The 16,559-nt window shown below is 44.7% G+C and overlaps 1 protein-coding gene and 1 long non-coding RNA gene across 6 annotated transcripts in view; one reads left to right on the top strand and one right to left on the bottom strand.

Annotated features, from left to right (window-relative positions):
• Positions 1 to 383: 383 nt before the first annotated feature.
• Positions 384 to 16,559, bottom strand: part of LOC111097017 — a 65,022-nt gene continuing 48,846 nt past the window's right edge. The window contains exon 2 of the long non-coding RNA XR_005354311.1: positions 384 to 2,829. This is a non-coding gene — a long non-coding RNA (uncharacterized LOC111097017). The remainder of the gene's footprint in view (positions 2,830 to 16,559) is intronic.
• The window catches only part of LOC484191 (serine/threonine-protein kinase MRCK alpha-like), a 66,420-nt gene continuing 64,255 nt past the window's right edge, over positions 14,395 to 16,559 (top strand). For all 5 annotated transcript variants that reach the window (XM_038527288.1, XM_038527286.1, XM_038527284.1 and 2 more), the window contains exon 1: positions 14,395 to 14,619. In XM_038527288.1, the coding sequence (XP_038383216.1) occupies positions 14,607 to 14,619 (13 nt within the window). In that variant the 5' untranslated portion in view covers positions 14,395 to 14,606. The remainder of the gene's footprint in view (positions 14,620 to 16,559) is intronic.

Raw genomic sequence — 16,559 nt, 5'->3', positions numbered from 1 at the left:
TTTCATTTTGCTTAAACTGGAGTTTATTTTATGCTTGGTGAACTTTTTAACTTTCAGTTTAGGATGCTACAAATAAGCAATTTATAAGGATATGGAAGCCTGCTCATCCTTCAAGTTTCAGATAACTATGTTACTCATTAAAAAAAAAAAAAAGTCCAAGGGCACCTGGGTGGCTTAGTGGTTGAGCATCTGCCTTTGGCTCAGGATGCAATCCTGGGGTCCTGGGATCAAGTCCCACATCGGGGTCCCCACAGGGGACCTCTCCCTCTGCCTATGTCTCTACCTCTCTCTGTCTCTCATAGATAAATAAATAAAATCTTTAAAAAAAAGTTCAGATTGACATGATTTAAGTGAATTCCCATAAAGAGGACAAAAGTGAGCTCTAGAAACAAATGCATTTTATTAATATCCCCACCCTGCAGTGCTCAGCGCTCAGAATTTATTACAAAGAAGGGGAGACATGGTTCTAAGTTATGGCTTGTGCTTATAGATGTCTCTCATGCATCTCCTGGCTGTGTGGCCTTGGGTGAGTTGCATAACATCTCTGTGCCCCTGTTTCCTCAGTTGTTAGAGAGGGATGCGCCGTTGTGAGAATTAGGCCAGCTGGCACACGCAGAGCGCTGACAGGAGTGGTCAGGCCCTGGCAGGTGTGGTCCCACCGTGGCTGGTATTCCACAGTGCAGCTGTAAGCACTCAGCATACAGTACTGCTCTTGCCAGACAACTCGGCCACTTGCAGCCAGAGCCACATTTGAGGTTCAAGCTCAGTCATTTTCCAGAAGAAATGCCTGAGCGCCAGAAGGAGAGGGATAAGGTGACTGTGGAAAGCCTCCCAGCAGGGCCCAAGAACCCGGCTGTGAAAAAGGAGCCTCTCTGTGTTTGGTGATAGATATTTTGTTTCATCATGTTAACCTTGTGCTCTTGCCCAGTGGCCTCTCCTCTTAGGGACTGGACGGTCCTCCCTGAAGTCCTGCTGTTTACCCAGCGAGGCGCAGAGAAGCAGGCAGCTAGTCCCCCTTATGTGTCACTGTCCTTTGGGTGCCCTGTCACAGGTGGCGACTGTCCCCTGGTCCTCTGTGGGGGAGGAGCTGATGGCTGGGGCAGCTCTGGGGGATCCTGGGGCAGAGGCACCCCCAGGGCCAGAAGTCCCAGGTCCTTAGTAAATCTCTCTCTGTTCCTCATCCTGGGCGGAGTCGGAAGGTCCCTTCCAATGGCTGCATTGGTTTTCAGTGAGAATCTTCTTTCAATTGATGACCTGCAATATTGCTATCGTGGTAGACTCTCTGCAAAGGGCCCGAGGGCCCTATCTGGTCAGTACCTGGAATGTGGAGAAAACTCCTGGTGCCTGATGTGTCTTGGAGGTTCACTGAGGCATGTGGCGTCCAAGTGACCCCTGTGTGGCCAGGGAGTGTGCAGGTGATGGCACTAGACAGTGGCAGGGCTGGAGGCCGATGGGGGGCTCACTGGGGTGAGAGGCCTGGGACTCCTCCTGCCCATGACTGCGGCCCAGGGTGCTGCTCCTGCATCAGGCCGGACATGGGCCTGGCACCCGCTCCAGTGGCCCTCTGCCTGCCTTTCTGGGGTGGATGCTGCTCTGTTCTTCCAAAGGGAACAAAATGTAATCAAAGTAGACTTTGATTAGACAACAAAACAATACAGAATCTGATTTCCTTAGCACGTTAAAGATGAGGAGCTCCCCGGAGGTCGGAGGAGTCAGAGAGAGAAATGAATCGGGACCCCCAGGAAGAGTCAGCGTAAGAGAAAGGCCTGTTGGTGACCTGGGTTGGCCCATCCCGGGGCTGCGTCCTGGTGCTGGGCTGGGCAGGGAGCTCCAAAACCAGGGGACCCCCGGGGAGGCTTCAGCCACATGGCCATGCTGGACCTTGGGCCTTGAGAAGGGGACCTCCCGACGCCCCAAGTCTGTGCATAGTGTCAGGGAGCAGGGGGCACAGGGTGGTTACATGATCGGAGCCAAGCCCCACATCTCCCTCTCTCACTGTGGGAACTAGGGTGACTTCCCAAACCCTGGTGCCTGGTTTCCCTGTCTGTCAGGGATGACACCACAGTCACCTCCTTGTGTGACTGTGGGGATAAAGGAGCTGCACACACCAAGTGTTCAGGACTGTGCCGGGCACCACCCTGACACCTGCTAGATGCTTACTGTGGTTTATGTCCAGGAAAACCCTGCTGTTTTAAAATGGAAGATTTCTCGAAAAAAAAAAAAAAATCTTACATTTTTCCCTTTTATTTTGCTTCGTGTTCTGTGTTATTTTCAAACCAAATCCCCCTGGTCGTCATTTCTGAGCAGCCAGCATGGTGCAGATTTGGTGCAGGTTTGGTGTAGGTTTGGTGCGGGGAGCTTTCGGGTCGCTGATTCACGCAGCAACTCACAACCACCCCAGCGGGCACGGCGGGGGTCAGTGCAGGGCCCAGCAGGGTTTCCCACAATGGAGAAGCAGAATTGTGAGCTTGCTCAGAGCAAACCTCCTGGAAGAGACGTGAGCTGGGCCACGTGAGGAGGCGGTGGACGAAGCCAGAGAGGCTCTCGGTAGAGGGGAGAGCGCGGGTGGGCCCTGTCCTCCGGTCACACGCTGTCAGCGGCGAGAAGCAGTCAGGCTGCTCACATCCCGCCAGGCGATCACGGTCACGGGTGCCCGCTCCCCGGGGTGACGTGGGTCAGTGGCGTGTTTTCATTCAGGAAGCAGCATTTGAGATTGAGCATTTCCATCCGTTTCTGAATGACTCACGCACGATCAAGGAGTGAGTGTGCTGGTCTGAGGAGCACCGGGGGTTGCACGAAGGGCTGAATCACTGGCTCGCACACCTGAAACTAATATGATGCTGGGTGTTAACTAACCAAAATTAGAATAAAAACTCAAAAACCCCCAACAAGCCCCATTAAGGGGCAACTGGAACCCCACCAGTTTGATACATTCGGGTGAAATGGGTACACACCCCTGCAGGTACACACATTCCTCCGTGCATGTGTGCGTGTGTACGGATGTGCTGCCACACACCACAACAAATACCCGATTTAAAGAGGTTCTGCTCCACTAAATCCCACCCCAATCCTGTCTTCTCCCTCCTTTTCTTGGATGACATTTCCTTGTTAGACAAAGATGCTGAAACAAAGTAACCTGCTAGGAAAGGACACTGAGGCTGGGGTTCCAGCTGTGATAAGAGCATGGCATTTTAAAAAACAACTGAAGTGGGATTCTCGTAGGAGGTAGGAGGGCGGCAGCGGTTCCACATCTGGAGCTGGGATGGAGACAGCGGGGAAGCCCACCTGGGGGGGAGGTCCAACCTCCAGTCCTGGCTTTTAGGGTCTTGGCAGGTTTTTAAAAAAATCCCTCCGCTGCCTTCCTCTTCTTTTTTTTTCCCCCTCCTTGTCTATACCATGGGAATGGGAATGCCCTCTTGGATTATCAGAAGATAAAATGGTTTCAGATATATGCAGCACCTCGCATAGTAAGAGACAGTAATGATTGGAGGTGGTTGTCAATAGCAAAGTTCTGGTTTCACTGAGGACAGAAGGGCAGAAAGCTTTCCTCCGGTTGTGGGAGGATGTACTCAGAGCCAGTTCAGGGAGAGGCCAGGTGACCTGATGTGACCTCCAGCTAAGGTGCAATCAGACATGCATGCCAGTGACCTCATCTGGGTCATGTAGGATGAAGAAAGCATTCAACCATACTCTGAACAAAAATATGACCAGGACTCTGGGACACGCTTATGGTTTTATCTCGCCTCTTCCTCCCACATCATTGACTGGGGTTTCAAGGAAGGACTCAGACAATTAGCACAGTTCACACTGGCAGAGTGAACAAGTGTGACCCTTGGGCCACTGACCATGCTTTGGTGCGTGGTGCTCGCTCAATCAGTGCCCTCAGGTGAGTCATCCCGCCTTTCTTGACCTTTGCTCCTTACCTGATCCGTACACCAACAGGGTCTGACAGAGCACTTGCTAAGATTCCCTACTGCCCCCTCACCTTGGTGGCCATTGGCGAGGCCTTTGACTCTGTGGGTGAGCCTCGGAATTGGTTGACCTGAATTCAATCTACCTAGGAGGCAGGGTAGACTCAGCCACGTGTGAAATGGGCCAAAGGCAGTGTAAGAGCCCATCATGGGCTGTCATGTTGGCCCAATCTGTAGGTGCTCAGAGAGGAGCCCCAAGAAGTGGTAGGGGAACCAGGGCAATGCTCTGGGGAGCTGGGGGGGGGGCGGCCTCTGAGCTCCTCATCATCCCTATCAGTCCCCTCCCCACTCCCCACATTTTCCTGATTTGGAAAGTCAGCTTGTTTGCCATATTGTATGAAGATCACAAATGCAAGGCCCAGCCCCTTCCAGATGAAGACTTGCAGTCACTCCCTTCATCTCAAATCTGGACTGAGTTGAATTCAATTAACTTTTGAATGTGAAACTCTATTGTACTTTTAATTTTTTTTTTTTTTTTACTGTTACAGACTGAAGGAAATTAGTAACCCATCTTTCTTCATTGCAATGTGTGTGTTCAGGTATGTGGCAATGTGGTCTTCAACCCAGAGCACTTCTTGTTTGGGTGGGAAATGGAGAAGGAGCCAAGGAAGGTGGGAGGGTCCTGTGTCTTCCTGAATATCTTGATTAGAATTAAGTGCAGGGTTTGTGGAGTCCAACATTCAGGATCCACGAGGAGCTGGACAAGTTTGACAACATCATGTTCTCCTTTGCTAGATTCCTTCGAGCTGCATTTCTCAATAGCAGGTTTGCACAATAGCATTTAAGACGCCTACAGGGCTGCCTGTTTTAACACTGTGTTCCCTGTTTATTCCTCTGATTAAATGTGGATTTAAATCCTGGAACTGTGTTTTTAGGGAGGGTAGGAGGTTTTCCCAATCTGAACTGTTGTTGTCGACACACGAGTTCTAACACCTTTCAGAATTCCTGAGGAAATGAGAAGGTGGTTAGGAATTTACTGACTAGCATACCTGAAACATTTCCTCCTCACTCCCTATAGGGACAATCAGCAGTGAAATCACCATAAAAATAATTGCAGAACAATGTTACTCATGTCCTCGTTACTCGTGGTTATGTTTCCGTCGACTAATAAAAAAATTTTTTTTTTTTGAGCAGTCTTAGGTTCTTGGCGAATGCTAGAAGAATGTACAGGTATTTCCCATATAGCCCTGCGTTCCCCACTATTAACATCCCCACCAGAAAGGTACACTCGTCACATCTGCTGGACCTACGCTGATACAAGGTGATCACCCGAAGCCCAGAGTTGACCTGGAGTACCATACATCCTGTGGGTTTAGACGAACGTACGATGGCATGTTTTTACCCTTGAGGTACTACGCAGAATAGTTTCATTGCCTTAAAAACTCTCCGTGCTCTGCCTACCCTACTCATGCCCCTGCCCCCTCCAGGCCACCCCTGATCTGTTTACTGTCTCCAGTGTTGCCAGAATGTCCTAGAGTTGGAATCATACGGTATGTAGCCTTTCTCTGATGGGCTTCGCTCACTTAGTGATACGCGTTTAAGTTTCCTGCGTCTTTTCATGCTCTGACGGTCAGGTCTTTTTAGCGTTGAAAAAATTCCATCATCTGCAATGCAACATAGCTCCATTCACCTACCTGGTTGATCCCAAGTTTTGGGAATTATGAATAAAGCTTCTATCAACATCCATATGCAGGTTTTTTGTGTGGTCATAAGTTTTCAAATCATTTGAGTAAATATCAAGGAGCATGATTCTTGGGTTGTATGGTAAGAGTATCCCTACTATATGCCCATCCGTAAACATACATAAGTATACATAATCAAATACATTATGGCTGTTTTTATTATTTAGATTTTATTTATTTATTTAGATTTTATTTATTTATTCGTGAGAGATTTTTTAGATTTTATTTATTTATTCGTGAGAGACACACAGAGAGAGGCAGAGACACAGGCAAAGGGAGAAGCAGGCTCCCTGCGGGGAGCCCGATGTGGGACTCGATCCCAGGACCCTGGGATTATGACCTGAGCTGAAGGCAGATGCACAACCACTGAGCCACCCAGGTGTCCCAATGGCTGTTATTATTTTGAACAAAGTGTTATCTGTTAGATCACAACAATAAGAAAAATAAAAGGTTTTTTTTTCCCTTCACTTATTCCTTCTTCGGTGCTCTTCCTTTCTTTAGGTAGATCTGAGTTTCTGACCTATTTCATTTTCCTTCTCCCTTAAAAACTTCTCTGATATTTCTTACTAGGCAGGAGTATTTGCAACAAATTCCCTCAATTTTGGTTTCTTTGAGAAAGACTTTACTTCCTCCTCATTTGTATATGCCTAAATATAGTTTTTTTTTTTTTTTTGACATTTATCCTACCTGTTGTTTTCTGAGCTTCCTGGATCTCTGTTTTGGAGCCTTATGTTAATTTGGGGAGTATTTCAGGTATGATTGCCTCAAATTTTGCTCCTGTTCCTTTGTCTCTTTCTTTTCCTTCTGATGTTCCCATTACATGTATGTTACAGCAGTGCAGTTGTTCCATAGTCCTTGGATATTCTTTTATATTTTTTTCCAACCTTTTATTTTTAATTTTCAATTTTGGAGTTGCTATGGTCACATGCCCAACTCAGAGAGAGATTCTTTCCTCAGCCGTGTCCAGTCTACTAATGAGCCCATCAAAAGAATGCCTCAGTCCTATTAAAATGTTTTTGATCTCTGGCTTTTCTTTTTAACCTTTCTCAGAATTTCCATCTCTCTGCTTACAATGCCCATATGTTCTTGCATATTGTCTCCTTTTTCCATTAAAGTCCTTAGCATATTAATCAGAATTGTTTTAAATTCCCCAGTCTGGTAATTCCAACAACCCCTGCCGTATCTGAGTTTGGTTCTGATGCCTGGTCGGTCTCTTCAAATTGTGATTTCTGCCTTTTGGTATGGCTTGTGATTTTTTTTTTCTAGATAGCCAAGCATGATGCATTTGGCAGAAGAAACTCCCAGAAACAGCCTTTAGTAATGTGGTCCTGAGGTGTGTGTCTTGGCAGGGGGGAAGGTGTTCTCTAGCCCCATGATTAGGTCCCTGTCTTTTGGTGAGCCTGTGTCCCCAGACTATGACTCCCCAGCTTTTATAATTATCCATATGTTTACCTTTATTGAAATCTTTATTTCTCTATGTAGCTTTGAATTACTCTTTGACTTTTCATTGCACCTTGCAGGACTCCCTTGACCTCTTTTTTTTTTTTTTTTTTTGCAGGGCAGGTCTAGTCACAAGCTCCCAGTAGCTCCCAGCTACTGTCTACTGTTTCTTTTAGAATGTTTTGATTTCTCCCTCACTCACAAAGAACACTTTAGATATGGGATTTCTTGGTGACAGTTTTCTTGTTAGCACTTTCCACATATCAGCCCACTGTCTTCTGGCCTTCCAAGTTTCTGATGAGAAATCTGCTTGCAGCCTTCCTGGGGCATCCTTGCCTTGTGTTGGTTCACTTTTCTCTTGCTACTGACAAGACTCTCTCCTTATTGTTATCTCTTGAAAGTTTCATTATAATGTGTCTCATGCGGGTCTCTTTGAGTTCATCTTTCTTGGAGTTCACTGAGCTTCTTCAATGTTCATAGTCATGTCTTTTTTCAAACTTAGAATTTTTCAGCCATTATTTTTTCAAGGAGTCTCTCTGCCCCTTTCTCTGTCTCCTCTGTTTCTGGGACTCTCCTAGGACATGCGCATTGGTCCTTCCAAAGGTGCCCAAGTTGTCCTGGGTTCTGTTTGCTTGTCTTCAATCTTTTCTCCTTTGTTTCTCAGCCTTGATAACGTCCAAGGTTGTCTTCAAGTTCACGGATTCTTTCTCCTGCCTGCCTAACACAGTCTTCCAATGCTTCTCCCACCTTTTCCATTTCAGTTACTGTACTTTTCAGCTCCATTGTTTCTTTTTGGTTTCTTTGTATGTTTTCTGTCTCTTTGTTGATGTTTCCATTTTGTTCACAGGTAGTTTCAACTTCCTCTATGTCTTCTTTTAGCTCTTTGAGCAACCTTAGGAGCATAATTTTTTTTTAAGATTTTATTTATTTATCCATTAGAGACACCCAGAGAGAGGCAGAGACACAGGCAGAGGGAGAAGTAGGCTCCCTGCACGGAGTCTGATGAAGGGCTCAATCCCAGGACTCCAGATCACCATCTGAGCCAAAGTCAGATGCTCAACCACTGAGCCATCCAGGCATCCCAAGAGCATTATTTTGAAGTCTTTGTCTACTAGATACCCTGTTAAGTCTTTCCACAGATTCTGTTGACTTACTTTTTTTCCCCCATAGAATGGGCCATACTCTCCTGTTTCTTTGCATGCCTGGGATTTTATTTGTTTGTTTAACACTGGACATTTGAATTTAATAACGTGATAACTCTGGAAATTAGAATCTCCTCCTTCCTCAGGGTTTTAATTAAAACACATTTTTAAAAAATTGTAGCCTCTTTGTGCTGAGGATCAGCTTGAAGGATAAACATAATTTCCTAGGTCTTTTCTAAGTCTTTCCATTTTCTACTTTTCCCTGTATATGCAGTTGTTTTTGAATGCCCTAGCCTTTAATGTCTGGCTCCTGAAGAGGAAAAGGAAAAATATGAAGGGAGAATAAAATGCAACTGGCTCTTGAAATCTCCTGGATGACTCTTGAACCCTGGGGGAGCAACAATACAGTGGCCATTGCCTCTTTGTCTGCACATCTGTGATCAGAAGCAGCAATCAGTGATGGCAGCACAGTCCCCCAATATTTGGAGGACAGAGTCCTTCCTGCCTGCTCTGTGTCCTCAAGCTGTGTGTGAGCTGCTGCAGGAAACATGCACAGCTGTCTGCCACATGGCTGGGGGTAGGGAAGGGGTAGCTGCTACTGTGTTAAGGGCCAAAATTGCTCAAAATTGAATGCAATTTACCATCCAAACCTTCTCCTGGAAGTTGCAAGCCTTCAATAGACACCAGATTTCCAAAAGAGTTACATCAGGCAGATTCCGCCAGTGCAACTGTCTTCTAGGTGGGGAGACAGACTCCTGGGGCTTCCTACCTCACTGTCTTTCTAGAGGCCTCTCCTTTGTCGACAGCAACTGCTGCCTTATGCATTCCCTCCAGCAGTGTATGAGTGTCTCAATTTCTCCATGTCCTTGACAACACTTGTTATTATCTCTCTTAAAAGGGGGATGGGGAGGAGTGGCAGGGACCAGGGTCTGGAAAGGCTGTAGGACACTAGGGCATGGACAGCGGCACATAAAATAGAAGGGGACAGACAAAAAACAATGGTGGGCTGGGACAAGGCCACAGGAGGAGGAGAGACTGGACAGATGTGGACATCAGGGCCTGTGGGGATGTTGGAGACAGGAGGCCAGAGGCCAGGGCTGTAATTGAGTGTGGCTGCAGCTCCACGGACAATGGCTTGGAATTCTGTTAAGGAAACTCAAGCCAGCCTGGTGTGTAGTGGACACTGGGAAAATACCACTTTGCAGGACATAACTTTTGGGCATTTGTGCTGTGACAATCCTCCCTTCATGATGGAAAAGGTATATCTGATAAGCTGTCACTCAGGGAGACCACAGGGTTGGACTATTCTCTTCCCAGGAGGCAATTTATATGAGTTACAAGGGAAGGAATGAGAGTCTGGTGAAGCCTGAATGTCTGCTTTTTGGCATGAGAACTTGTATGTGCTTCCTACTCGGTGTTTCTCTTAGAGGGGGTTCCCCTCTCTGAGTCCCAAATGAGAGAAGGAGTTAGGATCAGGTGCCATTATTCTCTGTCATCTCAGACATGAATGAGGGAGGCAGGTGCTCAGCTTCCAGATCAGGTCTGTGGACACACATCTGCCTCTTTGTCTCCGAAGTGGTGGGTGGTAGCTCTTTCCATGAAACCACTCAAAGAAAGAAATCTCCCCAGCATAACACACACACACACACACACACACACACACACACACACAGAAATCTCCCCAGCAGAATCCTGATTATTACTTAATGTGAGTGGAAAACTGAAAAATCCTTCTGATGGGGCCTGTCCTTTGCTGTTCTATCTTTTCTCTCCTGCCTGCCCTGGAGAAACAAGCCTCCCTGAGGTCAAGTGCGTTCACCTCAGATCTCCTGGCACAGTCAGTCTGCAGCATGAGGCCCTAGGGAAACTGGGCATCGTTGCTGTGTGGCTGGCGCTTCTGTAGATTTGAGATAATTGCTTAAAATATGGTGGGTTAGTGTGTGTCTCCATTCTCCTTTTCCTTTGTCTTTGGTGATCTTTTAGAATAGCTAAAATGGAGGATACTTGGACAGGGCTGAAGGAAACCCCCAAATAAGAATTTCCTCTCCTCTAGGGGCCAAATATGAGATCCTTTCATGGAACCAGAAATGAGTTGGATGGAGAATGATTCCAAGCTTAGCTACAAGTGTAGGTAAAAAGAAGTTTTGAGAATTCGGAGAAGCACCGTACAAGACACACATCAAATGAACAGTCTTTAAAGAATCCTTGTGTTTCTTGGCTACAACTTAATTTGCAGTGTTTAATTTTTATTTCTAAAAATTTTACAAACAAGGGGCGCCTGGGTTAAGTGGGCTCAGTCGGTTAAGTGTCAGACTCTTGATTTCAGATCAGGTCGTGACCTCAGGCTCTTAAGGTCCAGCCTTGCATCAGGCTCCATGCTCAGTGGAGAGTCTGCTTCTCTTCCCTCTTCCTTTGCGCCTCCCCCTGCTCATGTTATTTCTCTATTTTTTTAAGATTTTATTTATTTATTCATGAGACACACACACACACACACAGACACACACACACAGAGGCAGAAACACAGGCAGAAGGAGAGAAGGAGGCTCCATGCAGGGAGCCCAATGCGGGACTCAATCCCAGGTCTCTAGGATCACACCCTGGGCTGAAGGCAGTGCTAAACTGCTGAGCCACCCGGGCTGCCCTATTTCTCTATTTTTAAAAAAGATCTTATTTATTTATTCATGAGAGACACACAGAGAGAGGCAGAGACACAGGCAGAGGGAGATGCAGGCTCCCCGCAGGGGGCCTGATGCAGGACTTGATCCCAGGACCCCAGGGTCATGACCTGAGCCAGAGGCAGACGCTCAACCACTGAGCCACCCAGGTGACCATGTCTGTCTCTCTAAAATAAGTAAGTATATCTTTAAAAAAATAACAATTTTACAAACATTAAGTCAATTTTCTTTTGGGTATACAGTTGTATGAGTCTTAATACATGTACAGATTACTGAATAAGTGGAATCAGACAGAGGCACCTAGGTGGCTCAGTTGATTGAGTGGTCAACTCCTGATTTTGGCTCAGGTCTTGCTCTCAGGGGCCATGAGATCGAGCCCCAGGTGGGCTCTGCACTCAGTGTGGAGCCTGCTTACGATTTTCCTTCTCCCTCTACTTCTGCCTCTTCCCCTGCTCTCTCTCTAAAATAGATAAAATTATTTTTTTAAAAAATAGAATCCTACACTATGTAACACTTTGAAAATGCACTCAGTGTAATGTCCTCAAGCTTTATCAAATTTGTGATTAATGATCACAATGTAATTACGATGATTTATGAAGAGAGCTCCTATAAATGTTTGTGTACAGGTTTCGTGTCACTGCTTTCACTTGCCTAGACTAACACAGAATTGGGATTGACAGGTCAAAAGGTGTGTATGTCCTTAATGTCTTGAATTTGCCAAGCTATTTTCTGGAGTGGTTGTGCCATTTTACATTCCAACAATGTGGGAGAGTTCCAGATACCCTGTATCTTTGCCAGACATGGTACCGACATGTGCAAAGATTTAAGCCACTCCAGTAGATGTGAACTCGTATCTCATTGTCATTTAGTTTGCATTTCCCAAATATTTCAGAGATTTGGCCATGAGTTGCACGTAGTCGTATTTTCTCTTTCTCTTTCCTGTTGTTTCTCATTTGAATATATCATGCTTATAAAAATGCTTCTTACTTTTGACAGGTATCTGGATTGTTTCTAGTTTTTGCCTATTATGAATTTGCTATGAACATTTGTGCTTATGTTTTGCCTCCATACCTAGATATTTATACTGTGTTCCAAGAGGTGGCATTGCTGAATCATAAGCCATGCATATGCTCAGCTCCAGAAGTTTTCTGCTAAAGGGTGCCAGACTAGTTTTATTTACACTCCTACTAGCAATGTGTGAAATTTCCCATTCTTCTGTATCTTCGCCAACTCTCTGCACGTCATGTCTTTTTAGCTTTAGCCATTTTGGTGGTTTTTGTAGTAGTATCACACTGCTTTTAATTTGTATGTCTCTGATGAGCATAAAGTTGATATTGTGTTATGTTTCCTACCTTTTCCATGGACTCTATGCACACACATAATTTGTATTATATATAAAATGCATATGACTGATATAGGCACCTACAGGTCACAGATTGTATTTCACATAGGATATTAGACTTTCAACAGATAGATCAGTTAACTAATCTCTTCTCCTACTCTGAGACTTGCCTCTTCACTCTCTTATTGATGTCTTTGGATGAATAGCAATTCTTAATTTTCACATGGTCCAACTTAGCCATCTTTTTAAAAAGTTGGTATTTTTTTGTGTCTTACTTCGGGAAACATTGCCTACCTCCAGTTCATCATAGTAATTTCATGATTTTCTTTTAAAAGTTTCATTGTTTTACATTTCACATTTGGATTCGTAATCTATATGAATTTTAGAATTTACTGACAGTATGAGGACTTTGAAACCCTAACTCAACACCCCTTTCTGCCATTCCTCTACTGTTATTTATTTTATTTCCACACCAATATTAGTTTTCCTGTTTAACAGTCAGTGTTTTAGGGGGACCAGGGTGGTTCAGTGGTTAAGCGTCTGCTGGGGTCCTGGGATTGAGTTCCGTATCAGGCTTCCCACAGGAAGCCTGCTTCTCCCTCTGCTTATGTCTCTGCCTCTCTGTGTCTCTCATGAATTAATAAAACGTTAAAAATAAATAATATTTACTTAGATTTACTCATATATTATCCTTACTGATTTTCTTCTTTCCTGCTTTAATTACCATATTCCGATCCTTAATTCTTTCCTTTATGACTCAAAACTTCCCTTTAGCATTTCTTTCAGTGGAAAGAAATTTATTTCTATGGAAATAAATTCTTTGATTTTTTTGTTTGTTTGTGTGAAACAGTTTAACCACCTTAAATTTGTTCACAGTTTCATTGGATACACCTGATGGACAGCAACACTGTATGAGTCTAAGGTATATAGCACGATGACTTACATTTTTGTGAAACAATGACCAGAGTCAATTTTGTTAATATCTATCACCTCATATGGACTGAAAAATAAGACATTTAATCCTTGTGATGAGAAATCTTTGGATGTGTTGGCCACAGTCATCATGCTATACCCTGAGAACTGCCTCCATATTTGAAGTCTATCCCACACTGGATGTAGTTACCAACCGGCAGTTATTTTCATGAAGTACTTTGAAGACGTTGTTCCATTATTTTCTCAATTCTGTAATTTTTGTGAAAAGTCTTACTGTTATTCCTTTGAAAGCAAAATGTCTTTTTCCCCCCTCTTCACCAGTAATTTAGTTAATGGTGTGTCAATGGTGAATTTCCAGGTTTTCGTCCTGGTACCATGGTTATGCAGGAGGTGTCCTTATTAGTTTTTGTTTTTTTTTTTTTAAAGATTATTTATTTTAGAGACTGAGAAAGAGCAGTGAGTGAGCAGGAGGGGTGCAGAGAGAGAGGGAGAGAGAATCCTGAAGCAGCCTCCCCACCACTGAGCAGCAAGCCCAACACGGGGATTGATCCCATGACCCTGAGATCATGACCTGAGCTGAAACCAAGAGTTGGCCACCTAACTGACTGAGCCACCCAGGTGCCCCAGAGGTGTCCTTATTTTTAAGTGTTTAGGGTCTGTACCTTATCTTCAAAAGGTTCAGAAAAAAACATATACATATTACATACATGAAGAGAGAGAAAGAGAGAAAGCAAATAGGGCCAAATGTTTAAAATGGTATATTTGATAAAGAATTTGTAGGAGCTCTGTCTATTCTTATACTTTTCTGCAAGTTTGAAATTATGTCAAAATTAAAGTTTACCAGAAGAAAATCTCAGTAAAACAAAAAAACTTATTAAAAAATTTAGATTCCTATTATCCTATACATAACATATACATGTATATACACACATATTCACATACATACATCTTCATATATATGGACCTCTATCTGGATATATATCTTCATATACGTTCGTATCTGAACATTCATAATTCAAAGGCTGTGTTGAACAGTCCAGTATCACAACGCCATCTCCAGAGTGCCCTCCCCTGATTTCTTGCACCCTACCACCCAGGGAAGGAGGAGCTCCATCTCCCTAGGCTGGACCATTACACTCGGACGCCCGTCCAGTCTGCACCGCCGAGTCATCACAGGTAACTGCCCCTCAGGCGGGAGGTGGCCTCGGAACCCTGGGGCAGGACCCTTCCAGCCCCGGGGAGCAGCAGTTGGCCTGCAGACAGTGGGTCCTTTGGGCTGTTGGAGCGCTAGGAACTAGGCTTTCAGGACTTCCCGCTCTGGCAAGATCTCCAGGAGGGAAACCCTGGGAGTGTTCACATCACTATGAGCAAAGAGAGAACTCCCTCCTTCTGCAGGATGAAAGGTTAGAGGCCCCTGCGGAATGCCTCAGGAAGGTATGTGGGCCCACGTTTGTAGGACTTTCCCTATTAATTCAGCAACTGTAACCCAAGCAGGTGTTCTTGTACTCAGGTAATAAATAGTGTCTGTACTCAGCTGAGTATCAGGGTTTCTGTTTTAAAATGTGTAATTCTCTTTTTAAGATACATTTCTATTTGTTTCTTTTACAAATTGTAATAGGAAATGGTGCTTGGAAATACGGGTATCCTAGGTTTAAAATACATCACAAAATTAATGAATTTGGAAATTAACTGAGTTTATAATTCCTAAATACTCTAAAGTTCACTTTCCTGATTCATCAAGTCTAAGCGTTTTTAAAAATATTTATTTATTCATGAGAAACATAGAGAGGAGCGAGAGAGAGGCAGAGACACAGGCAGAGGGAGAAGCAGGCTCCATGCAGGGAGCCCAACATGGGACTCGATCCCAGGTCTTCAGGATCACGCCCTGGGCTGAAGGAGGCACTAAACCACTGAGCCACGTAGGCTGCCCTTTTTGTTTTGTTTTAATATTTTAATTATTTATTCACGAGAGACACAGAGAGAGAGAGAGAGAGGCAGAGACACAGGTAGAGGGAGAAGCAGGCTCCCTGCAGGGATCCCGATGAGGGACTTGATCCCAGGACCCCAGGATCACGACTTGAGCTGAAGGCAGATACCCAACCACTGAACCACCCAGGCGCCCCAAGTCTAAGCTGTTGACTGAGGCTTAAAATAAAAGTATTACAATTTCTGTAAGCTAATTCTGGTTTTGGTCTGTATTTAATAATACACAGTAAAAGCTATGTGCCTGCAATGTGTGGCCATCAGAAGATCAGAAGACACATATATTCTGTTGCATACACCTACACACACTATATATATGTGTGTGTGTGTGCCCATCATATGTGCATTAATCCCCATTTCATGCTTTCAGCTCGGAGATGTTTTGTAACTTGTCCAGGCTCTAACTCCTTGGGGCTAGACCTAGTTGGTGCCCAGGATCACATGGCCTATTTAATGCCTGTATGATTTTCACAGTTATGCTTCTTCCCTGCACAGATCTTGCTTTGTGTCTGACTTGTCTGACCTCTTTTAATTGGAATTTGTTCATGGGCACTTACTTCCTTCTATTTCCCATAAGAATTTGGTCATTTGTTGTGCCTAGTCTGCTTCTCTGATTATTACTACACAGGAAAGAAATTTTTTTTCTCCTATAAGCCCTTCATATCATGTATCCCATGTAAGTATATTTGAGATGCAGCCTTATATCAGTAAGTCCCAATATAATTACCTGTAATATAAAAGCATTGTAGTTGAGCCCAACAGTCTCCGTAGATTTGATATGAAGAAATAAATTCTCCAAGCACATCAAGTTCAGTTACATGAGACCCTGTGACGTTTCCTTTTGTGGTAAAGATAAAAGACACCCTTGGCCTCATTAGCAATAAACATATTCAAAATCGTGTAACTGGTTTCTACAGGGCACATCCTCTCTCAGTGAGGGCCTCGAGAAATGTGCCTATTTCCTGGTGGGCACTGGCTGGGACACAGAAGCAGTGATCCCTGAGGACTGCTGGCTTCCCAGAAATCTCGTGGCCGTGGGAGATGTTGCCAGCCAGCTGTAGTCTGCCTGTGTTTGCTCAGTGCCTGTGTTTGCTGAGTGACAGTTGCACTCCAGTCCTAACGCTGGAATTATCCAGGGCGTCAGATCCAGATAATTGTCCACGGACAGGATATTAGACTTAGCTGTAAGTTACTAGTTAGGCTGCCACTCTTCCTGGGTCCTTTTGTTTTCATTCTTTCCTGAGTTCAGATTTTGTTTTGCACCAGAGAGCGTCCTGGAGGAATTTCAGAAAAGTCTGTGTGTGGTAAAGCTTCTCTCTCTCTTTGCATGTCCAAATGCAGTTTTAGTTTCTTTCACACCCGGATGGATGGTCGTGTGCCAGTCTCAGAAC

Source organism: Canis lupus, chromosome 1 (genome assembly GCF_011100685.1).
Source record: "Canis lupus familiaris isolate Mischka breed German Shepherd chromosome 1, alternate assembly UU_Cfam_GSD_1.0, whole genome shotgun sequence".
Lineage (NCBI taxonomy): Eukaryota > Metazoa > Chordata > Mammalia > Carnivora > Canidae > Canis > Canis lupus.
The sequence above is the reverse complement of the archived record's forward strand: the minus strand, read 5'-3'. Positions and strand labels throughout refer to the sequence as shown.